Below are 24,733 nucleotides of genomic sequence, written 5' to 3'. Positions count from 1 at the left end.
CCTTAGAGATCAAATCTGAAATTGTTATATGGGCTCTAGGCCCATCTCACATTTAAACAAAATTTAGATGGTGTTTGCCAATAGAGAGAGAGACGTGTATTTTTTGAATGAAAAAAGTGATGTGTTGATCTGCTGCTGCTATTGTAATTCAGTTGATTTGCTGCTATTGTAATTCAGATCATCATCTGCTGCTATTTCTCCTGCTGCTATCACTATTGATCTGCTGTTTTGTTTTTTTGGAACGTAGACGCTAGAGGCGTCCGATTTTAAATTAAAGCCACTAGGCAGCATCCACACAAAGTTTAAAACATACGAACCAAACAAAGGTAAAACATCGGGCCTCTCATCTCGGCAAAGTCTAGGCTAAATACAGACAGTTTGTAGCCAACATAGCAGGAGCCAAATATGCTCGAAGTACCAAACTAAAGCAACGACGGTTTGATCTGCTGCTTTTGTCGTGCTGATCTATTGTTCCTCTTCTTGTCTCCAGAATTACTGCTGCTTCAAATCCACTCCGCCATCGCCAGGCTCTCCTCCTTCTGCTCTTGGTCCGCCGGCGCCGTGCTGCTGCTGCTTCAATTCAACAAAGGAGGCCGCTGATGCTGCCAATTAACAGACGACGACAACCGCTGCTGCTGCCAATCAACAGAGGAGGCAAGAACAGCCTGGGGTGGTGCTGGGCGAGGCGACGAGGAGGGGCGGTGCAGATTTGCAGCGGCAGCGACGCGCTGGGCCCTACGGCGACTGCCGGCGGTGAGTGGTAGGAGCCGGGGGGCTTGCTGCTGCCTGGGTACTTGGGGCGGACGCGGCGGGCGAAGAATGACACGGCGGCGAGGCGACGAGAAGGGGCGGCAAAGATTGGCAGCGGCGGCGCAGCTGGGCTACGCCGCAGGTGGGCGCGCGGGGCGTTGGGCCCTACAGCGGCTGCCGGCGATGGCTGGAGCTGGTTCCTGCCGTGTGCAATGGTGGAAGGAGGAAAAGTAGGGGGTGATTAGCAGGGGGTTTAAAATCACGAGTTCTTTTTTTACAAAAATGAAAATGAACTAAGCAGATGACAATCTTTTTCAGACAGAGGGAGTATATGGTTGTTAGAGATTGCTTGATGACAATCTTCTTCAGACAATCTTTTTCAGAAATTTAGTTGCTCTTTTGTTAGAGATTGCTTGATGATTTGGTTGGGATTGTATGATTTAGCCTATTCTTGGTGGCAACTAATTAGGCATTGATATTGTGAATCAATAAACACTCGCAACATGACTTTTTTCCCTCTGAACATTTTTAGTTATATGAAAAATACTTTGTTTGGCGATACACTAATTCAGAATATTCATGCTTCAATTTATCATGAACTTTATTCCTCTATCCTTATTTTGTATACTATTGTGTCTTTGTTTAGTGCAACGTTGAGGTTTCCTCCATGCTTCTATACAATTTTGAAGGACAAGCATATGTTGCAGTATGTATGCTACTTTTATGTACCATCTTTGTCCTGGATAAGTATGTATGCTACTCTATGTACCATCTTTGTCCTGGATAGTGCTGAGGATGAATACAAATTATATGTAATTGGCCGGTGCTTGCTTTACTTAGGACGCCCACTATTCTATTTCTGATTTCTTACTTGGTCACGTACATGTCTACCATATTGTACTTAAAGTTTTTGATGTACACATGTTTCAGCCACAAACATGAAAGCAAGTTGTCCCTATAAAGTATAAACCCATGATACCCACAAACATTTTTAGATCATTATTCACAAGTGTCATGTAGATCATTATTCACAAACCCAGCCACAACCATATGCTAAACATGGATTTCTACTTAGTATTATGTGCTTGATCAAAATGTTAGGACCGGCATCCTCGCGCCAAGGCGCGATACCGACCTAGTAGTTTGCGAGGGAGGAGAGTTACTCGTTCCAGTACAGCGAGTAACTAAAGTAAGGCTGAAACTGATGCGACTAGCTTAATTATTAGCGAGTGGAAATAAACGTGTACTACGTGTGTGCTTTTACCGTGTGATTGACAAGCTCCCATTAATTTCCTGTGGATTCAGAGGGATATCGATTTCCTTCTAGTGGCAAGCTTTCACCCGTGTCCATTTATCTCTACCGGAGTTTGGACTAACTTTCTGCAGCAGCCTAGTGTACGTTGGATGGTACTGTTTCAAAATTGTTCAGTTCGCAATGTGTTGCTTGCACTGCTACCGCCTCAACCTGAACCGAGCACACTCCTTTTTTGAAGCTAAATTATGACTTTTGTACATTTGCTCTATAACTTCTGCATCTCCCAAAAAGCACCGTATCTTTCAAGCTAAACTCTCAATTTTGTACCCCACGAAAGAAATTCTTCATCAGTTGCGTAGGTATGGCTAAGCACACATCTAAGTTCGTTTTTCTAACTTGATCCATAGAACAAACCCAATGTCACTACAATCGCCCAAGGCTCACCCGCCTTCCCCTCGCGTCGCGCCCGCGAGCGACCGAAGGGACTCACCCGCCGCCGGCCTCTAGGCCTCCTCCTCCCCCTCCTTCCCCTCGCTGCCGCCGGGCAAAGCCCGGTAGGTGCTGGCGGCGGCGGGACCTCGTCTCTCCCTAGCGCGGCGGAGATCGGCGCGGGCCGGCGTCCCTGCGTGCAGGCGCGCTGCTGGACCGGGGCGGCGCGACATCTGGGCGGCTCAGCAGCGCCCTGGGCTTCCTTGGCGGCGGGGTGGGTTCTGCTCCTGGTGTGGGAGGGCCGGCGGTGTGCTGTGGCGGCGGGGTGTGCTCGGGGTGGTGGCGAGGGGCGGACAGATCCGATCTGGATCGGGGCGTCTCCTCTGACCGCTGTCGCGGGCGGCACGGGCTGTGGCGGCGCGGGCTGGCCGCCTGCTGGTCGCCGGCATATGGTGGTGGTGGTGCGGGCTGGAGGCTGGAGTCGGCGGCCGCGGCAGCTTTTCCGGATCTGGCCTCTCGGCGGCGCGGGCCGCGACGGCTAGGGCTGCGGGCGGCGTCCCTGACCGAGGCCCCCTCGGCTGGTCGGGGTGGCGGCGCAGTGGCGGTGGCTCCGGTGGTGCGTGCCCGGCGGCTCCGGCGCTTGGAGCTCGCCGGGCGACGCGGTTGGGCAGCGGCCGGGCGTGGCGGCTGCTCCGGCCGTGGGCGGCGGCATGGGCAGGTCTCGGTGGCCTCCCGGTGTCATGGCGGCTTCACGGTGGCTCGATGGATTTGTCCGCGGCAACGGCCGGCTTCTCCGGCGTCGGTTTGTCTGTGTTCGGGCTATCTCGACCTTCACCCCATCTCCTCGTCGCCCGATCGCTACTCCCATCAAAGGGCTGGTCCTCTCCCAGCTGCGGTCCACCGCTCGTCTCGCGCCCGTTGCCGCAGGACAGAGCTCGTCTCACGCACGATGCAGCAGGACCAAGCTCGTCTCGCGCACGATGTAGCAGGACTGGCCTCGTCCCCCTCTCGTTGCTGCAGGACCAAGCTCATCTCGCGCTTGGGGCAGCAGGATGGGTCGGTGGATGCCAGTTCTGGCCGACCTATTGGGTGTCGACGCTGGGGGTCGCCCAGGGGCGCGAAAGGTGGGACCTTTCCGCTCGTCTCTTTCGTTGGGGTGCGACGGGTCACGGGTGAGGTGGTGTCGAGGTCTTGGATGCTGGGGCGGCGGTCCTGGTGATGGTGGTTGCGCGGTGCTCTTGGACAAAGCCCGTGCCTTGAAGGCGTCGTCGCGGCTCTCATTGCCCGTCATGCGGCTCCGGGGGAAACTCTGATCCTTGGATCGTGCGGTGGCGGCGCTCCGGCGTCGTATCCTTCATGAAGGCACCGCCTTGGAGCGCATGGTTTGTCATATGTAGCTTCATTTCTTCAGGGCGGTAGTGCTAGGAGGGGTGTTGCTGCGCTCAGCGCCTATGTATCCTGTCTTGGATGGGTGCGTGTGTTGCGGTGGCGTGGCGTGTGGTTGTACTGGATGCTTGTGGTTTGGTGCTTTATATATAAAGCGGGGTGAAAGCCTTTTTATTTTGCTTTATATATAAAGCGGGGCGAAAGCTTTTTTCGGTAATCGCCCAAGAAAACTCACGCCTGAGGTTCTACAGATGGACAGTACAATAAAGATAATATACGCTTTTGTCGGCAACCTTGCCACATAAGTCTGGGTGGTGTAGTTGGTTATCACGTTAGTCTCACACACTAAAGGTCCCCAGTTCGAACCTGGGCTCAGACACTTGAGTTTTTCTTTTTTGTGCCCAAATGATATGTTGCACTTAATCTATTTTGGCTTCGCAATCTTCTTTTTTTGAGAAACAGCTTCACATTTTGAACAAAACTGTGGTAATGCTAGATGATATTGTGCGTTTGTGAGAAGGAGGAATGTAGGAGGGAGAAATATCGCCACGTGGACGAAGACCGGTCAAAACCGCGCTGAGTAAGCAGCGATACCCAGGTTAACCTAGACAAAGGACTAAACTTGTCCGGTTTCAAAAGTTAAGGTAGGTGTAAATTGTCCGATTTTAAAGTTAAGAGACTAAATATAACTTCACCAAAAGTTGAGGGATGAAAAATATACTTTTCTCGAAAAATGAAAATATTGAGCGCAGACCGCATCATAAGACTATCCACGGCGGACCATGGTCCTCCGACGGACTGTGGTTGGCACCGAGAAAAAAAAGAGAAATCATCGTACGATGGTGCCCACGTTTGTTTTGTTTCCTGGCCAGTTGGATGCCACAGATCAATCATCGTACGATATATATAGTCTCCGATCGGGTCTAGGAAATCCAACATTGCTTTTACCCCCAGCGTACGTCTTCGATCCCCGTTCCTCGTACGTCCCGCCGCCATGAGCGAGAGCGAGGGCAGCTCGACGGCCTCCGTGATGGACGACGAGGACCTCCTGTGGGAGATTCTCCTCCGCCTCCCGCCACAACCGTCTTCCCTCCCGCGCGCCTCCGCGGTCTGCAAGCGATGGCGGCGCACGGCCACAGACCCCAGCTTCCTCCTTAGCTTCTACGCACACCACCGTAAACCGCCCCTCCTAGGCTTCTTCGAGTACCAACGTGACAATATTGTGTTCACCTCCATCCTCGATGCTCCCGATCGCATTCCTCGTGAGCGTTTTAACATCGGACGCTGCATCACCTCCTCAGAGAGCTATGTACTTGGCTGCCGCCACGGTCGCGTCCTCGTGATTGACCATGTGCGCACAGAGCTCTTCGTGTGCACCCCTATCACTGGCGAGCAGCGCTGCTTGGCCGTTCCGCCGGTGTTCAAAACAATCCTCCGTACTTGCATCAACGGGGCAGTTCTCTGCGCTGCCAACGACCAGGGCCACGTGCACGGCGGCTGTCACTCTAGCCCCTTTAAGGTGGTCCTGGTGATCATGTATAGAGACGATCATCAACCCCTGGCATGTGTCTACTCCTCGGAGGCCAATGCATGGGGCAATCTCATCACAGCGGCTGCCCCATATCGTCTTATTAATGCTCATAGACCTGCGTCACTTGTCGGTAATGCATTCTACTGGTTGACTACAAGGAATGACATGCTTGAGTTTGATTTGGGAGAGCAATGTCTAGCTGTGCTCAGTGGGCCACCGGTTGAAAATAATTTCCTCCATAATCAGATCATCCAAGTTGAGGATGGCGTTGTTGGCTTTATTGTATTATCTTATCCACACTTCCAAATGTGGCGGAGGAATATCAGTTGTCATGGTGTTGCCACATGGATGCAGTGGAAGACCATTGAAATGCATAACATTCTTGGGCTCCCTCGTCAGATTGTCAGAGGCGCGGAAACTATACTTATACTCGGATATTCAGAGGATGCTGATGTGTTTCTTATATATGTGGACTTCAATTTCTATATGGTTCAACTTAGGTCAATGCAATCCAAGATACTTCATGAAGCATATTATATCACTGACTACCATCCTTTCACGGGGTTTTATTCACCAGGTAATTCCTCATACTCAGTATTTATATTCTAGCCGTAATCCCATCCAATTATTTTTTACATCGTTGCTCAATCATATATGTTGTGCTTCTTAAGTCATTAACAACTTAAGTTCAATAAAAAAACTGTCCCTTTGGTACATAGACACGCTTAACTTATGGCTATATTTTCTTTATGTTATCATCAGTTGTCTTCTTTGTTGGAGATCCAAATGATTTGTCACATGCATGCATAAAAATGATGATGATGTATTGAATCCATACCTTCAGAAATAATGTTTTCGTCACTTGTCAAAGACCCTCCCGTAAGTGAATAAGAGATATGTAGAACACCAAATTAAATATCATTTCTTGGCACTGATCAGACTCCATATATCTAAAACAACATACCCAAAATCCTTTTGTTGCTAAAGTTAATTAGTTTGGTGTGTTTTAGTTTTGTATGCTTGATATGATGAGGGGAAAGTTTACTGCTTTCAGAACATTCCTTGCATTTACAATAGATGTAGTGCTTCCATTGTGAAGTATCTAAACAAATTGCTTTCAGAATAGTCTATGCATCTAAAATAGATGTAGTTCTTTCATTATGAATTATCTAAGTATACTGCTTTCAGGAATCTTTTTTGCATTTACTGATATTGCAAGTATAAAAGTTGAGCTATAATTCATCTATAAAAGTGATTTATTTCCTCAAGTCACGTTTGTCAGCTCAACCGTGTAGGCTTACTGGTGCCTTCCATCACCTATTTGCTTTTTCCTAGGCACTGTCATCAATTGAAGTTTTATGCTTCTAGGCATATACATTGCAGGTGGATGTGATGGAGCTGAAGTATTGGACGTTGCATTGGTACAACTATCTGTGCTGATTTGCTAATGTGTTGAAATTCTTTAACAGGAAAGAATATAATTTGAATACGATTTGTGAGGTTTGAACCATTTGAATTTGAATTGTAAATACCCAGATGCCTACATAGGTAGCGACATAGCATGCACCCACAAACTACTGTCACTCTGGTTATATGGGTTCATGCTTGTGAGTGACACTAACACATACGTCAATTAAACTGATGGGGTTCACGCTTCTGAGTGACACTAACACATACATCAATTAAACTGATGGTGATGCCAAGAGAAAATTACTTCATTTTGAACTGCAAATGATATCCAAATGTTGAATAAGGTGTGGATGTTTAAATTACATGAGTGTGCCTATCTTGCCACGCCTGGAGTTCTCCTTTGTACGTATAGCTATATCAGAATCAGTAAGTTGAGAACAATGTATCAGTAGTCCTTTTTCTTGTGTCAAATATCGCGTAGAATCAGGTTTCAAGAAAATGGCAAGTTTCCAGATAAATAAAATTCGTTTGTTTCGGATGAGTTTGAAGATGAGTTATGGTAACTTTCATAATTGTTAGTATTCCATACAACAATGGCGGATGCGAAAAAGACCAAGTTCCAGACAAGTTTCAATATTTTAATATTCAGTCTTAATTTGTACAAATTAAAAAACAAAGCAATGAATAGAACTTATTGGCACATGAACAAAACTGTACATTGACTTCACCTTAACCATCAGCACACTACCAAACAGCCAATGTAGTTCATGAGGAAGAATATACAAAGACTCTACACGGCCATGCATATTGCTGACTTCTACTCAGTATTTGCAAAAACAACAGGCAACCTATGGCTAACATACACCGTCTCTTCTCATCTATAGTACTCAACACTAATAAGAATTTGCTTCATCAGTACAAGCAGAGGAACAAGCAGTATGTACAAGGTGTGACAAGGGGTTCAGAGGACCATGTTTTCTAAACTCTTTCCCATTTCTATCGCAGAAGCTCTTCCTCAATCAACTCTAGGCTTCTTCGCCATGTGTAGAATCATGTCGGTGCAGCGCTGGCTGCAACACAAGGTACATAAGAAGTTATAGAACATAAGGTGTTCTCCTCTGAAGAATTTGCGTGCGTGATGATAGAAGATAATTACCCATAGCTGCGCTGGGGGTTGAACCATGCGAAGAGCTTGAAAGAACCGTCCCCCAGCATAGCTCCAGCATCAACATCAAAGAAGCACGACCTGCGTTTGTCAAGGCCATCCAAGAAACTGATGAATGAATGCCTTCAAACCACGGCAGAACATGATGATATATACATGGTGAGTACATGACACAATATGTGGCCTTGAGACCCACTCCTCCCCCCAGGTTAGCTAGTACATGGTTCCTTTGAAGAAGACACTTTCCTGCAAAGTACAACAACACACATTTCAGTAAATAATGCACTTTGAAGCAAAGATGCTTGCAGTTCTGCTTGCAATCTTTCATACATATAACACAAGGAGTACATGGGATTACCAAAGTTTCAAAAAACATGCCGATCCTTTGTCGAAAACACCAGTTCCAGCAGACATTTATAATATACCTTTCAGTAAAAAATGTGCTCGTACTAAAATTAGTACAAAGTCGAGTCACTTATTTTGGGACGGAGGGAGTATTTGGGAACCAAGAAAGTAGCAACTTGACTGAATTGCACATTACCAGTGGTACATAAAATTACCAAACACTTCTTCTTTGATACAACCCCCTGACACATCAACGGTTCAGATCGTCCTATACCCCTGCACCTCAAAACTTAAAAAAGGGCAGGATGGTCATTCCCCCTCCCCCTCCCCCAGCCCCGCCCCAGCGACGTACCCGCGCGGCCCGGCGACGTACATGCTCCCGCGGTGTAGACGGTGTTTTTTTACACTGGGGCGACGTACGTACGTGTACGCGCGTCGGACGGCATTTTTTTACACTAGGGCAACGTACGTGTACACGCGTCGCGTCGGTGTGGTCAAAGTGCGTCGGTGGTCAAACCGCGGCGGTTGGTCAATCGACGCCGCGTCGCCTGGTGGAAACGCGTCGTGGCACGTGGACTACGGCCCCGTCGTGCCGTCCCGTCCGTCCCCTCGACTGCCGCCCCGCTGCCCCGTCTCGTCCGTCCCCTCGACTGTCGCCCCACTGCCCTCGACTGTGGCCCCACCGACTGCCGCACCGTATCCTCCCATGGGCATCAATGTCGTCCAACCGCCCGATGCCCATCGCAATTACTCCCCGTCCGCCCGCCGCCCCGCCGGCTCAGCTTCCCTTTGCCCTATAAAAAGCACCCCATCTGCCGCGTGGCCATCGAGTCTAAGCACGCCGGAGACAGAGGAGTTGTTCTGGTATGGGCTCCTCGTGCCGCCGGGTTGCCGTCTTCCGCACGATTGGAAGCTCGACAAAAATGGCTACCCGACGCGTGGGCCCGGCGCCACCATGGAGGAGAAGCGGACCGGCGGCCGCTGCAACATCGCCGGTCGGCACGCGTTCTGGGACGGCAAGGACTACGCCACCGTCATCGGCGCGTTCCGGCTGGCGGAGTCCGGCGTCACGCCCGATCTCAACGGCGACCGCCGCCGCCTTCTTGCCCCGCGCCTCCGTCGAGATGCACGCGGCCGTCGGGCCCCTCCACCACCTACGCCGGCGCCCGCCGATCCCCCCGCCCCGCCGGCGGTGGAACTGCCGACGGAGCAGGTTGTTCTCCAGGAGGACGGCGATCCCGACGATACGCCTGGCTACCTCGTCGCACTGCGGGCGTCGGCGGCGGCAGCGGCGGCAGCAGAGGCGGCGGCTGCTGCGAGGGAGGCCGCCGAGCAGGCGACAGCGATCCAGGCGGCGAAGGCGATTCTGCCAGTGGTCCCGCAGGCGGAGGTCTCGGAGGAAGACGACATCGACTGGGACCGCTTAGGCCGGAGCAGCGACGATGGCGGTGACGGCGTGGAGGTCATCGATCTCAGGGCTAGCGACGGCGAGGACGAGCAGTAGTTCTTTTCAAAAAAAATCGTTCTAAGTATGAACTATGTATGAACTTGTTTATGTTTGGATGAACTAGTTTAAGTTTGGATAAACTATGTAAAATATATCTATGTTCAATGTAGTTTGTTTGAATGTTGTTTCAATGTAGTTTGTTTGAAATAAAAAAGTTAGTTTGTTTGCATGTTGGGAATGTTTGTTTGAAATAAAACATTAGTTTGTTTGAGTGACAACATATTCAAAATTATAACAAAATATTTTAAGGAGAATATTAGTAAAAAAAGTCGTCGGTGTGGGAATTCATGAACATTTAAAAATTCCAGAACATTTTAAAAATAAAATAAAATTTTAAAATTTTGTGAACATTTTTTTATATTTATGATTATTTTATAAAAAGTATGAATATTTTTCGAAATTTATGAATACTTGTCAAATTCATTAACATATTTTGTAAATTCTGAAGTTTTTCAAAATTGGACATTTTTAAATTCATAATGTATTTTTGAACTTTAAAACTTGTTAAAAATATGTGTGCATTTTTTAAAGTCAATTTTTTTTTAAATTCTTAAACTTTTTTATAGAAATAGAAAAACAAGATCGTAAGAACGCAAACGGAGTGCCCCGCACATGGGACAAGGCAAGTTCGCACGTTAGCTAGCTTTTTACAGCGTAGGTCAGGGAATAAAAGCTCCGTATTTATGGTGTCTTTGTCTTCCACATAACGAGTCACAAGAAGCACTCGGCTTGACGCACCGCGCTTCCTTAGGCCTTGTTCGGTTAATCCTCCTTTCAACGGGATTGAAGAGGATTGGAGGGGATTTTGGCTTGTAGAGGGTTTAACCCCCCTCAATCCCTGTCAATCCCCTTCAAAATCCACCTCAACCGAACAAGGCTTGAGGGGCTCGAGTGGCAGCTGTCGTGCATGTGGTCATGATTGCTGGCAGCGCGGAGCACAGCCCAGTTTGACATCATTGTATACTTTGAACTCGGGCGGAACCAGCACACGGCGCTGCTCACCGATGATGGGGTCGCACACGATGACCTCGTCATCCCGCTGCTCGCCTGTGAGAAAGACGCGACCGTGGCAGCAATCGAGCAGTAAGAAAGTAAACTCCATGCGGCTGTGGACCTCGCCGAGCTTGAGGTCGAAGTGCTGAGGAGGGATGCGGTCGGGATGGTCCAGGATGAGAGTGAAGATGATATCATCATATCTGCGCTTGTGGAAGACACCGAGGAGGGGCGGCTTCCGGTGGTGGATGCGGAAGCGGTGGAGAAACTTGGGGTCGGTGGCGGCGCATCGCCACTGCTTGCAGACGGCAGAGGCCCGGAGGAGCGAGGAGGGCTGCGGCGGAAGACGGAGCAGGATCTCCCTCAGGAGATCGTCGTCCTCAAGCGGCGAGGCCAGCTCCGCCGGGAAGCAGCCGCGGCGGAGCACTCCGTCGCCCTCCTCACTCGCATGGGCCTGTGGAATGAGGCGTGTGCATGCCATTCCAGCGGCATCCTCGCTCTCGTTCATTTCGGCGCCGCCGCCGCCAAGACCTAGCTAGCTAAAATGGGGGAGGCTGGGCGAGTGGGGAGCAGCGGGCTAGGTTTTCAGTTTCATACGATACGATTGGGGTTTCAGTTTCGTCAGACTCAAGAAGAGATATGGAGTTCAACAAGTGCCGGTCCCTTGCCCCCACCGGCAGTAGTATATGATTTTTTTTTGAACATCAGTACAGGCACAAACGCTCATATACACGCGCATACACTCACCCCTATGAACGCACACACGCATATCCTACCCCTATGAGTACCTCTGAAAAACTGAGCCGGCATATCATCTTGAAATTTACGAAGTCACCATAGGCACCTTGTCGTCGACGGAAACGTCTCCTCCCACTGAATGCGCGTCGCCGGAAATACTGAATAAATCCAGGAATAAATGCGAGCACCAGGATTTAAACCCTAGTGGGTTGGGGATACCACTGTCCACCTAATCAGCTCTGATTTGATACGGCGAAAATGCAACTTGGTATTCCTTGTAATGTACTCCCTCCGTACCAAAATATAAGACGTTTTTATAGTTTATGCATGTATATGCAAACACAATTGAAGAGACGAATTAATCGATGTGTTGGTCCGTCGATCCGCAGTGTACATAATGCTGCTGACGAGCTAGGCCTACATGTACTTGGTAGTCGTGGCAGTTGTTGGTTCGATAGGACAGATGGTTTCTTGGTTTTTGTACCACACATAATCCAACCACCAACAAAACTTCCCTCGGTGCTTGATGTGATCAAGTCGAGGCATCACGAGGCTCGCGCTGGTAGAGGGTGCCATGGGGCATGGGCACCAACGACATTCCGTGAGTCGCTTGCCATGAGTTTGATACATGATTGATATTGTCGGATTGTAGTTATGGATACGATGCCCAATTTCTTCCTGTGAAGGAGGCCGAAAGGGTCAAAATGCTTGTAAAGACAAACAAGCAAGTGGTAAACAAATTCCTGGTGCCCGCCAAGCCTACACATTCATCCATCACAACACAATATGTACTATCTGAGCATGTGTATGATCTTTATCCATTAGTATTAGAGAAACTAGAACTCAAGAGTCTTGGAAGGGTCATATGTTCATACGTTGGGAATTGCCCGAATGAAGGTATTTCACAGTATTTATCATAGTTTTAAATAGCGCGCTAAGCATCTTAGCGGCGGACCTCTTCCAAATGTTATAGCGTGCTATAGCAGAGCTATAGCGCGCTATTTAAAATGTTTGTTTATTTGTTTGGACCAAAGTCTCTTAGCGCAAGACCTTTTGTAAACGCTATAGCGTGCTATAGCGGAGCTATAGCGGGCTATTTAAAACAGTGGTATTTATCGACTTGTATGTCTTCACGCTTCTTCAATTCTAGCACATGCGGCATTCACATGTACACCATCCTTTTTCAGCTTTAGCACATGGGGCATTCACCTGTATTTTTTCTATTACTCACCTTTTATCTAAAACCATATATTTTATGATATATGGCTTGCCTGATTCTATTATGATTAAACATGGGTCTCAACCATGCATATTCCATTTATCGAGCACATCATTATTAGTTGTAAACTCTAAGTGTACCCAAGGTTTGTTTTTTTGCGAGAAACTTCCAATCCGTTCATTTTCAATCATGGTAGTACAAAGAACACCAGGGGTAAAAAAAATTACAGTCAGGTCCATGGACCATGTAGCGGCTGCTAGAAGCACTGGACCGAGCCGAAGGCGCGCCGCCGTCATCGCCCCTTCCCCACTGTAGCTGGGCTAGGTTTTGTCCACTTGTAGCATTGGGCCCGGACAGAGTGGTATTGGGCCCCCGTTCGATCGTCCTGCTCAGCTCGACTGTTGCTGCATCCACGAGGGCGACATCATTTGCTAGAAAAACGAGAGCAACAGTAACATATGATACGGTTGGGGTTTCAGCTTCGTCATACTCAAGAAGACATAGACGGGTTGTTTACTAAACATATTGTACTACATGCTTAATTCATCTTATGCTTATAATCAAAATAAAGCTTTTACTAAACATATCGTTGATGCTATGGTGAAGTATTTTGAAGAAAAACTTGACTTGAAAGTTTCAATCCCTAAAGAGCTTTAGATGAGTGGGAACCTACTATTAAAATTAAGATTAATGATTATGAGTGCAATGCTTTATGTGATTTATGATGTTAATCAAGCAATCGGAAAATTGTGAATGAAATAGAAAAATTTTTGATCATGTATTAAAAAATGATGATTTTTTTATCATGTATATAAAAATTTTAATCAAGCATTTTGAAAAAAAAATGTTGAACCAGTATTTGAAAAATATTAATCAAGCATTTGGGAAATGTTAAATGTGTATAGAAAAATGTTGATATGTATTAAATATAAATAAAAAATTGATCATCCAAATAAAAATATTTATCTAGCATTTGAGAAAATGTTTAACAAGTATTTGAAAAATGTTAATCAAGCATTTGGAAAATGTTAAATTTGTATAGAAAAACCATGTATTTAAAAATGATGAATTTTTTATCATGTATATAAAAAATTTAATCAAGAATTTAAAAAATTATTGAAAAAGTGTTGGAAAAATATTAATAAACCATTTGGCAAATGTTAAATGTGTATATAAAAAATGTTGACCATTCAAAAATGTTAATCTTGTATTTAAAAAATGTTAAACAAGCATTTTAAAAACTATTTAAAGAGTGTGTGGAAAAAATGTTGAGTAATCCCTCCGTCCCAAAATATAAGAACGTTTTTGACACTAGCATAGTGTCAAAAACGTTCTTATATTTTAGGACGGAGGGAGCATGTATTAAAAAATGTTAAATTTGTATTGAAAATATGTTAAACATGTATTATAAAAATGTTGTTGACATATAAAAAAATATAGAATGAAAAACCAAAAGAAATAAATAAAAATTGAAATACTATAAATACTGAAGAATAAAAGAACGAAAATGGGAAAGAAAAGAAAAATGACGAAAACCATGAAAGAAACAAAGAGAAACCAAAAGAAAAACGAAATTATAATGAAAAAAAATAAATGCGGAGAAAAATAAGAAATCCAAAAAAAGAATGAAAGAAAAAAAATGGAAAAAAATGAAGAATAAAAAAAAACGTCGGACTTTTACTACAAGTAGTGTGTGCCTCCTATGTAAACACGAAATAAAAATTGGCGCAGTGGCTAGCAGCCCTATGCACTATGAAAACGAACCCACCCTCATTTTTATTGCTACTTTTTCTATTTCTCTATGCGCTAGTGGGCCGGTCTGATTAGTTTATTGCTATTTTTTCCATTTCTCTATGCGCCCACCGAAAAGGCCGTGGGTCGGCAAGCTGGAAGTAGCGACGGGTGAGGCGGCAAGGTGACGAGTGACAAGTCCATGATGTCATCTCCAACTCCCAGTACGCCTGCAGATATATCCAGATACAGGCAAGGCCTCTAACCTCTGTGCTCCGTTTGCTTGAGACCGTAAGTGCTGCACTGGTGCAGACCTTAATGTACGTGGTGTTGTGGAATTAGTTATGCTTCTTTTTGTTGAACTGGTAGAGACCTCGAGATATTAAGTGGTGAACTAATGATCCTTGAGACCTTGAATTTATATCGAATATTATGTGGTGAATTGGTCTCCGTTATAGACCTCTCTTATGCTGGTTATGTCTGAATTTCTACTCAAGATCCCCTGTTTTTCTGCTGAAAATCCTCTGTTTCTGAGACAAATATGCACAGATACTAATTGCCGCTAATTGGCTTAGCGACCGCTATCTCCTGTGGTGTTTGCCGCTAAACGGTCTCGCGCGGTCTTAAACTTTGCTTTTTCCTCTACATCGTCACTAATTAACTTCTTGCGCTTCTAGGCATAGCCATTGCTGCTGGGTATGATGAAGCTGAAGTGTTGCACAGTGGTTTGATTCCGTAATGAAATGGTTCAACAGGTAAGGATATTATTTGAATATAGGTTGTGATATTTAGACCGTTTGAGTTTGTTTGTTTTTTATGAAAAATATCCATCTGCCAACATTAGGTATCAGTAGCAGAAAACAAACAGTAATATCAGCAGCAGCTGAACCAAAATATCAGACAAAGTACTCTGCATTTCTGAGATGATGATTACTTCCTACTATCTCCGTCTAGAAGCAACCCATATACTTCCTCCGTCCGAAAATACTTGTCATTGAAATGGATGTATCTAGATGTATTTTAGTTGTAGATACATCTATTTTCATGCATTTTGATGACAAGTATTTCCGGACGGAGGGAGTATTACATTATTACCGAAAAAAGGCTTTCGCCCCGCTTTATATATTACATTATATCAACCGTGGTACCAAAGTTTCCACAGCAAGTGCAGAATATAACTTCAGCTTTGGCAAGCTACTACTAACCTAGATGCACAAGACTTGGGAGCATAGTACTCCCTCCGTCCCAAAATAAGTGTCTCAAGTACAACTCTTATTTTGGGACGGAGGGAGTAGGTTATTTCATACTCGGTGTAATTAGAACGGCAGCTGCATCTTTCTGCGGGCAATGTGCATTGCATCATACATTACATCACATATCCTCCTCCTCAGTGATTGCAGTCAGCTCGGATGATAGATGGTAAGAATCATCTACATGGGTGTGCCCTTCGTCACAGAAGAATGGCCTAGATGGCATTTGCAGGCCATCCGCGGCACCTTCCAGCATCTCTATCGCCTCGCTCATCGTTGGACGATCATGAGACCTCATCTGGATGCACCATAAACCAACAATGCATAGCTTCCTCTCCAGCTTGTGCATCTCAGCTACCGCAGAAGATATCTCATTCTCATCCAGTTGTTGCTCAGTTAGCCGGCTATACACCCATGAGGGGTAGTATGCCTGACTTGAGTTAACGGCATTGGGATCAGCATTCCTGCGTCCGCCAGCCATCTCAAGCAGCAGCATCCCGAAACTGTACACATCCGACTTACTCGATACGACACCAAAACTTCGAGATATCATCTCAGGAGCTATGTACCCAACAGTTCCCCTCAAGGCGTTAGATGGCACAAAACTGCTGTCCCTCGGATACAGTTTGGCAAGACCGAAATCAGCTACTTTTGGGACAAAATTGCTATCAAGAAGGATGTTGTGTGGCTTGATGTCAAAGTGTAGAATCTGCATGTCACACCCCTCATGCAGGTAGTTGATCCCTCGGGCAATGCCCATAGCAATCTCGACGAGCTTGTCCCAGGAGAAAGTCTTCTCGGCTGAGAAGATGTACTTGTCAAGAGAACCTCGAGGCATGTACTCATAGACCAGTGCCCTCTTCATTTCCTCTGAGCAGAACCCAACCAGACGCACCACATTGACGTGGTGGATCCTGCCGAGGGTGGAGACCTCGCTGATAAAATCTTCTCCATTGCAATTGGCTTTACCATCTAACATCTTGATGGCCACATGAACATCGCCTGGGAGTAGCACGCCCTTGAATACCGATCCATAACCACCTTGGCCCAATTTATCTCTGAAATGGCCTGTGACTGCAACTATATCCGTGTAGGTGTACCTTGTCGGGCCAACCATTTTTTGCATCCGGAGGAACTTCTCGACTGCATCAATTGTGATCCTTGTTTTCCAATACTTGTGGGCAAGGTAGAACAATACCACAAGGGGTGACAACGCGAACCTGCATAGTACTGCATATAAACAAGTTTGAATATACAGTAGTACTTGTTACTGGCAGAAGAAAAGAAAAGAAAAAGTAAAAAAAGAAAAGGTATTGTAACGCACCAGCAATCCACGTCAGAATCCACATAGCAAGTATTGGGGGTAACTTATGATAAAGTGAGTCATCAGAAGTAACCATGTCTCTGATATAGAGAACTACGCTGTTATATGGTCTCTTCACACCAAATATGCATGCCCAGAAACGGAAGTCGATATAAAGGATGTCCACAATCCTATTCCTGATGCTGATGCCTGTACTAAACAACGGCTCTCCATTTGGGTCGCTGCATGCATGGCACAGAAAAAAGGTATCAAAGAAGTTCAGCCTGATTCATACATGGGCGAATCAAATAGAATGGAACAAGATCCGAAACTCACCGAATTGACCAGTCGATGCAGCGGTTGATGTAGTGAATATAATTCAATGGAGTTTCCGTCTGAGGGAATTGAACAGAGAATCCACCCCTCATGTACTCAACAAAATTTGCATAATAGCGGAAATCATGGTCGATCTCCCGACCACCAAAAAGAAACACAGCCAGGTAACCACAAGAAGGCTCTAAGATTTCCACATACACATTGTCTGTCACCAGATAAACGAAGGAGTAGTTGGTGCTCAGGCAGGCGACTGGCATAAAGCCAGAAAAACAACTTTTCGTGGTCACAGCCCGCGAACAGTTCATGAAGCTAGCCCTGATAACTCTATCACTAGGGACCAATTCCCGGCTCTTGTGTGGCCCTTGGACCCCATTGAAATAAGGAAACTGATCCGAGCGAGGAAGAGGGCAGCTGCTGTTCATGTCTAAGCTGGCATCCACGACCCAGAAGGACGAACTCGTGTAGTTGATCTCGGTGACAAAGTATGCCCCAGTGTTGATCTGAATTTTGGCCTTGCCGCCGGCGCAGACCAGCTCATATGATTGAACACCGCACCTATGTGGATCGCCTTGCCGGCGGAAAGGATGCGACACGTTTCGGAGATGTCCACAGGAGAAAGGTTGACATGGATGCCGACCCTGGACATCTCCAATGAGCACTGCAAGCACAAACACAGCAAAGATGGTTAAGGCTCGCCTGGTGGTAGAGAGATGAAGCGCCATGGCAGGACGTCAGTTGGTTCGCTTCGCACACTGCAATATAGATGCTGCTGGAGCTAATAGCTGGTTGTTAATGCCACCCTGGCATGGATTTGCACAAGCACAAGGGAAGCAGCGGTGGTGCTTCCGAGTTGAAGCAGTCAAAGTAGAGAGAGTTGCTATGAGCTGTCCCCATTCACTTGTTGCTCGTCTTCATCCTTCGGCCACATAATGTAGAGAGAAGAAACCATGGCAGGTCGGTTGGTTCACACACAGCAGCAAGGGAGAAGCTGCCGGACTTTGGAGCTAGTTGGTAATGATAATGGTTGCCACCCTGACATTGGTTGACTTGGTCAAACACAAGAAGAAACCCAGGGAACCCAAGCGGAAGGAGCCAAACCCAGTCAAAGTAGAGCAGGAGACCAAGGGAATACTTTGAAACATGTGCGTCAGCTAAGGACAGGAGACAAATAGTATTCTTCCAAACGCTCAACAGCTAGTGGACCAATTGTTTTTATTATTCCTGAAGACTTCTGACTTCCTCATTTCCACAGTGGACTCCAGCAAGCACATACTGATTTCAGACCACGGCAGGCACTTGCAATAAGCACCGGTTGTTTACTATAAATGTACACAGGCTTGCAAAGTTCATGCTCATCTCTGGCACATCCCTCCCCTGCTAGCTACATCTCTCTTATCAGCCACAGATAGAGAGATGAGCTCCAGCTAGCTCAGGGCCAGTTCTTATCTGTCAAATATACTACTCATCTCCCAGAATTGACCTCCTCCCCAGCTTTTCCCAGAATTGCCACTTGATATTTTTTTACAATTCCTAGCTAATTAGACCTTAACTAGCTAGGAATTGTAAAAAAAGATGAAGTGGCAATTCTGGGGGAAGCTGGGGAGGGGGTCAATTCTGGGAGAATTGCCCAAAAGAACTGGCCCTCAGTCCAACACGACCTGTGCCAGTGATTTTCTTCCTCTACTTCGATTTCTTACCTGCAAATTCATTGCTTAGCTTCGTCTTCATGTCCATTCAGCCATCTCTGCAGCGCGGTTTGACAAAGATGAGTAGTATATTTCTCGTCGCTGCGGTCCTCGTGGTCTCTGTTCTTGGCCACAGTACAGGCATGCCCATAGCTTCACCAGGCTGGGATGACCAGGATTTCTTCAGATACTGCCCGCCGTCACGGTGCAGCAAAGATGGTCCTGAGGTCCGGTTCCCGCTCCAGCTTGAAACCAGCAGCTCATCTTCACCATGTGGTGCGACATGCGCGAAGTTGGCTTGCTCCGGCCAAGACGTCATCCTACTCCACCCACTCCTTGGCCCGTGCAAAGTGACCGCTATAGATTACAGCCGTGCTACCCTCATCATCATCCCACTCGTACACTCCTTGTCTCCATGCCCTCTTCAGAAACTCATTTCCACAAATCTACCAGATGATGCCTACCTTCGTTGTCCATTATACCAGGCCACACCTGGAAAAATAGTACAATGTTCAAGAGAGTTCACACCAAGTAGCACTACTCAAGTTGACGATGACTACATTATTAAAAAGGCTGCCGATTATATTGTTGGCCCAATCTCTTGCTTTAGCAACCAAAGCCAGTTTGTCTATTTGGTGATTGCTCGTCTATACATGTACGCGCTTCCACTGGACTGCAAGGCCATCTCAAATGTTCTGATACCGATGGGGCTCACAGACACATATGGCTCGACGTTCAAGCAAATGTCAGAAAGAATAATTAGTTTTGCTGAAATAACTGTTAGTTGGGATGGCATTCCTAGCAATTGCAGAAAATGTGAGCGTGATGGGCAGAGTTGTGCATTCAGCTCGCAAAGGAACCAAACATTCTGCATACACAACAGGCCTCACGGTATCGCTTTTTTTTTCTTCCGTTTGTTTATCTTCCTTTGTCTTTGAAACTAAGTGGCTAAAACTGAGTAAATAGCATAAAACTACTACTTTACAGGTTAGGGTTCCAAAAAACTACCGGTTTTCAATTTTTCGCTGATAACTACCAAGTCGGGGGTTGGCTGTTTCAAAAAACTCTAATCATGGAGTGCTTTAAAATTGATCGTGATTATGACAGTTGGGACCCGCACATAAGAGAACCGTTTGTTTGACCGTTTGATTGACGTTACCTTACATGTAGGGCCCATATGTCAGTATCTATGTAAGTTTTTTTAAAGCAATCAGGTCCCTGTAACTTTTTTAAAAAAGCAATCGGGTCCCTGATATTTTCTGGAAAAAGCAATCAGGAACGGCGTGGCACGCCGGCGGCCAGATCGCCGGCCAAGGGAAAGGCGGCGGCTCGGCCGCCACGTTCCTTGTGGAGCAGCTCGCTGGTGAACGGGCTAGGTGGAGGAGCTCCTGGCCATGGCGCGCGGCTGCTGGCGGCCCGAGCCCCTGGCCATGGCGCGGCTCGCGGCGGGCCCTGCTCCTTGGTGCGCTCCTGGCCATGGCGCGCGGCTAGCGACGGCCTGAGCCCCTGGCCATGGCACGGCCCTTGCTCCTGTGCTGCGGCTGCTCCTCCTCGCGGCGTTCGTTCCCGCGGTCGAGCTTGTCTTGGCGCGGGACGGATGGTGGAGGTGGCCGTCGGTGGGTGGTGGTTGCCGGGAGAGGGAGAGGAAGAAGAAAGAGACAGGAAGAGAGAAGAGAAGATAAGAGGAAGAAGAGGCAACTTACACGTGGGTCCCACATGTAAGTTAACGGTCAAACAAAACGGTCAAACTAACGGATTGTTCAGGAGTGGACCCGACCTGTCATAAAACGGTTTAAATCGCTAGCAACGAGTATTTAGGGTTTTTTGAAACAGCCAACCCCCAACTTGGTAGTTATCAGCGAAAAATTAAAAACTGGTAGTTTTTTGGAACCCTAGCCTGTAAAGTAGTAGTTTTATGCTATTTACTTGACTAAAACTCTACATGATTGCGACAATCCCCGTATATTTTATACGATAGGTCATACTGGGTTAACTGGATTGCAATAATTTAGACTAGACTCAACTAAAGCACATGCTAGTTGATAGCAATTGTTAAGGCTATGTATTGCCTTTTATCGTCAAGAAGCAAACTTCCCTTTTATTTACTAAACCATCAGCCTGGTCTAATATTCTCTTGTCTGACATTTGCAGGTTCACGTGTCAAAGTCATTGCAGGTACTATTACAATCCATACTTCCCATATCATTCACACAAAAACGAGAAACAAAAGAAACTAAGTCATTCACCATTCATAGATTCTTTTCTTGAATATGCTCAGTCTAATTTCTCTTATCACCATCACAATCAGTTATTCACCAAGTGATGGATTTCTCTCCTAATGCCATATGCTGACTTTGTGTATTATGTTTATGTAGCTACTTCATCAGCAGCCGCATTTGTTGTACTTTTGTTGACGGTGGCCACTGCACTCTACCACTCGCTGAAGACAAGATATAACAAAGAGATACACTTGAAGGTCGAAATGTTTCTTAAGACATATGGTACATCAAAACCAACAAGGTACACTTTCTCTGAAGTAAAGAAGATAACAAGACGGTTCAAGGATAAAGTAGGACATGGTGGATTTGGAAGTGTGTACAGAGGCAAACTACCAAATGGACTTCCTGTGGCAGTCAAGATGCTAGAGAACTCTACAGGAGAGGGACAAGAATTTATCAATGAAATTGCAACCATCGGACTGATCCACCATGCAAACATTGTCCGCCTCCTGGGATTTTTCTCCGAAGGAACGAGGCGGGCTGTTATTTATGAGTACATGCCTAATGAGTCACTGGAGAAACACATATTCTCGCATGACTCGAATATTACTCGACAACTCCTAGTGCCTGAAAAAATGCTAGAGATTGCTTTAGGTGTCGCCAGGGGGATGGAGTACTTACATCAAGGATGCAACCAGCGCATTCTCCACTTTGACATCAAGCCACACAACATCTTGCTGGACTACAACTTCAATCCAAAGATTTCAGACTTTGGCCTTGCAAAGCTGTGTGCGAGGGACCAAAGCATTATTACCTTAACTGCAGCAAGAGGCACAATGGGCTACATTGCACCAGAGCTATATTCTCCAAACTTTGGGGGAATATCCTACAAGTCAGATGTGTACAGTTTCGGCATGCTGGTGCTTGAAATGGTGAGTGGAAGGAGGAATTCAGACCCAAGTGTTGAGAGCCAGCACGAGGTATATCTTCCGGAGTGGATCTACGAGAAAGTCACCACTGAAGAAGAATTGGGGCTTACTTTGGAAACGACACAAGAAGAGAAAGAAAACATAAGAAAGCTGACTATTGTGGCACTGTGGTGTATCCAGTGGAACCCGAAAAATCGGCCGTCAATGACGAAGGTGGTAAACATGTTAACGGGGAGGTTGCAGAGTCTGCAGATTCCCCCTAAGCCCTTTGTCTCCTCTGAAAATCATCCCATGTCATAAAACATGAAGAAGTATCACCATGCATGCTGCATCACACATTTGAGGGGCATACTTAATTAGCGTGTTGCATTGCAATGCCTTGCACCAGTATGTAGAAAGCTTGATTATCTATCTCAACTAGATAGGATCCGCCTTGTCTGTAGCTTATAAGACATCTTCATGTAATGCTACTGTGTTAAATAGAAACATATGCCCCTGGACTTGATTCACAATGTTATCATTGAATAATGAGAACCTGTAAGATTGCCTTATTCTGTCATTGATGTCCTTTCCCCCCTGTCTCCCATAATTTTCAATTGGTGAAGTCAAAATAGCAATTCTCACAATTTGATTGAGCTCACAAGCCAAGGTACTAGAATTTCGACATTCCTATATTAAAACAAAAGGATACAGATTTCTACTTAATTAGACATTGAATTTTTTTTGACTTATAATGCAAATGGTTAAGAGAGGAGATCTGTGGCCCTGTGGGGATTACCTTATCCTGTCATCTCAGCGATGTATCCCGATCTCTGCCATTATTTTCGAGTGCGTGGTGTTCTAGTCACTCTCACAACCACAAGAGAACCCTGCAACTGCAAGCAGGCAAAAAATCAACAAATTCACAGGCTCGCTAGGAAGTAGGAACACACTACACTAGTAGTAGAAGGCAAAGGAAAGCAGATCGGGTTACCATGGCCATGGCAGATGGCTTCCGCAGGAGCGCCTGCTCTGAGCAGAGGAGTGGTGGAATTACCCGGCGGCGAACCTGAGCAGCAGCTGCGCAAGTGCGACGGCGCCGACCGGCATGTCTGACGGCGGCGTCGAAGCACACCGGGGAAATCGCTCTCGCCGGGCTAGGGTATGAACAGCAGCTAGTTTCCGCAGGAGGTCCTGGCCGGAGCAGAGGACGGTCGTCCCGGTAGGAGCTTGCTTCGCCGGCCGCAGGCAGCCATGGGTGGCTGCGGCGTGCAAGCTCGCGCTCGCCGCCGCTGGCCGGGCAAACGGCAGGGGGAGGGTGTAAACGGGCCCGCATAGGACCAAAGCAATCAAGAGCGGTGATTTGGGCCTGGTCTGACTGAGCGCCGAGCGGCAGGGAACTTCTTTCTTCTTAGGCCGGGCTGGGCCGGGCCGTGGTCAAATTTGAACATGCACCGCTCGCCTCGGAGAAATTCAAACGAACATTGACTGCTTGACTGGTTTTGCTTTCCTCAACAACAACAAAAACAGACTGGTTTTGCTTGCAATTTCCTAACCTTATTATTTTTTGCGAATATCGCAATTTCCTAATCAAAACCCTAGTGCGAATAAGGCTGAAAGCGTACACCCGGTGATGATCACGACCACGACTATGTCCATTTATATGCTATAAAAGTTATGGTTCTAACACAAAAGGAGAGTAATAATAAAAAATAAAAACAGAATGCAGGTGAATGCCACATGTGCTAGAATTGAAATGATAAATAAATAAGTAAATAGAAATATAATACATGTGAATGCCGCATGTGCTAGATTTGAAGAAGCATGAGGGCATACAAGTCGATAAAGAGTGAGATGCCTTCACTGCAGCAATGCCCGACATAAGAACATAGCACCCTTCCAAGACTCTTAGTTCTAGTTCCCCCAATACCAATGGATAGAGATTATACACATGCTCAGATATTACATATTGTGTTGTACATGGATGAGTTGTTTAGACTTGAAGATTGACCAACTGTGCAAGCATTTTTACCCTTTAGGCCTCCTTCACGGAAAGAAATTTGGCACCGTATCCATAATTACACCATTCATGTATCAAATTAATGGCATGAGACTCGCAGAATGTCGTTTGTGTGCCCATGGCACCCTCCATCAGCACGAGCTTTAGAGCATCTCCAGCCGCGCCCCCAACAAACCCCCCAGGCACTTTTTCGCGCCGACACCCAAAAATCGGCCCAGCCGCGCCTCCAGGAGCCCGTTTTTCGTCGGTTTAGGTTGAAACTGGCGCCGGCGGACCCAAGCAGAACCCGGCGCGCTAGGGGGCGCTCGGGGATGCTGGAACGAGCGATATTGGCGCGAACGAGGATGGGCCCGCCGAGTCAGTGAGACGCCGCTTCATCGTCCTCATCGCCTCGGTTCCCGCGGGAATCAATGCGACGGCTACCGCGCTGCCGCGCCAGTCAGCCTCCACTGATGCCTCACGGGCGGCGCAGTGAAGGCGTCGCGACGCGCCTCCCGCCCTCACCCGCCACGCGTCGCCCGGCATGCGGCCTCTCGCCGCCCCCGCTGCGGCT

The 24,733-nt window shown here is 46.7% G+C and overlaps 2 protein-coding genes, 1 long non-coding RNA gene and 1 other non-coding gene across 4 annotated transcripts; 2 read left to right on the top strand and 2 right to left on the bottom strand.

Moving 5' to 3' along the window:
* Nucleotides 1-4,125: 4,125 nt before the first annotated feature.
* TRNAV-CAC lies at nt 4,126-4,199 on the top strand. Its single transcript has one exon. It is a non-coding gene; the product is annotated as a tRNA-Val (tRNA).
* Nucleotides 4,200-15,354: 11,155 nt separating this feature from the next.
* On the bottom strand, nt 15,355-18,891 carry LOC119274669 (rust resistance kinase Lr10-like). Its single transcript, XM_037555391.1, has 3 exons — nt 17,349-18,891; nt 17,034-17,254; nt 15,355-16,939 (listed from the first exon to the last, which is right to left on the bottom strand). The coding sequence occupies exons 1-3, from the start codon at nt 18,068-18,070 to the stop codon at nt 15,831-15,833; spliced, it is 2,052 nt and encodes a 683-aa protein (XP_037411288.1). The 5' UTR covers nt 18,071-18,891; the 3' UTR covers nt 15,355-15,830.
* A 183-nt stretch (nt 18,892-19,074) lies between these two features.
* On the top strand, nt 19,075-22,927 carry LOC119274670 (rust resistance kinase Lr10-like). Its single transcript, XM_037555392.1, has 3 exons — nt 19,075-19,924; nt 21,185-21,208; nt 21,409-22,927. The coding sequence occupies exons 1-3, from the start codon at nt 19,075-19,077 to the stop codon at nt 22,479-22,481; spliced, it is 1,947 nt and encodes a 648-aa protein (XP_037411289.1). The 3' UTR covers nt 22,482-22,927.
* On the bottom strand, nt 19,402-23,465 carry LOC119274671. The gene is made up of 3 exons (XR_005135271.1): nt 23,155-23,465; nt 22,960-23,056; nt 19,402-19,525 (listed from the first exon to the last, which is right to left on the bottom strand). It is a non-coding gene; the product is annotated as an uncharacterized LOC119274671 (long non-coding RNA).
* Nucleotides 23,466-24,733: the final 1,268 nt, after the last annotated feature.

This window comes from Triticum dicoccoides, chromosome 3B (assembly GCF_002162155.2).
Source record: "Triticum dicoccoides isolate Atlit2015 ecotype Zavitan chromosome 3B, WEW_v2.0, whole genome shotgun sequence".
Taxonomy (NCBI): domain Eukaryota; kingdom Viridiplantae; phylum Streptophyta; class Magnoliopsida; order Poales; family Poaceae; genus Triticum; species Triticum dicoccoides.
The sequence above is the reverse complement of the archived record's forward strand: the minus strand, read 5'-3'. Positions and strand labels throughout refer to the sequence as shown.

Coding starts and splice junctions, on each gene's coding strand:
- LOC119274670 (XM_037555392.1), top strand. CDS start 19,075: ATGTCCATTCAGCCATCTCTGCAGCGCGGTTTGACAAAGATGAGTAGT. Junction 19,925..21,184: donor CATACACAACAGGCCTCACG/GTATCGCTTTTT, acceptor TGACATTTGCAG/GTTCACGTGTCAAAGTCATT. Junction 21,209..21,408: donor ACGTGTCAAAGTCATTGCAG/GTACTATTACAA, acceptor ATGTTTATGTAG/CTACTTCATCAGCAGCCGCA.
- LOC119274669 (XM_037555391.1), bottom strand. CDS start 18,070: ATGGCGCTTCATCTCTCTACCACCAGGCGAGCCTTAACCATCTTTGCT. Junction 17,255..17,348: donor TGCATCGACTGGTCAATTCG/GTGAGTTTCGGA, acceptor CCATGCATGCAG/CGACCCAAATGGAGAGCCGT. Junction 16,940..17,033: donor GATTCTGACGTGGATTGCTG/GTGCGTTACAAT, acceptor GTTTATATGCAG/TACTATGCAGGTTCGCGTTG.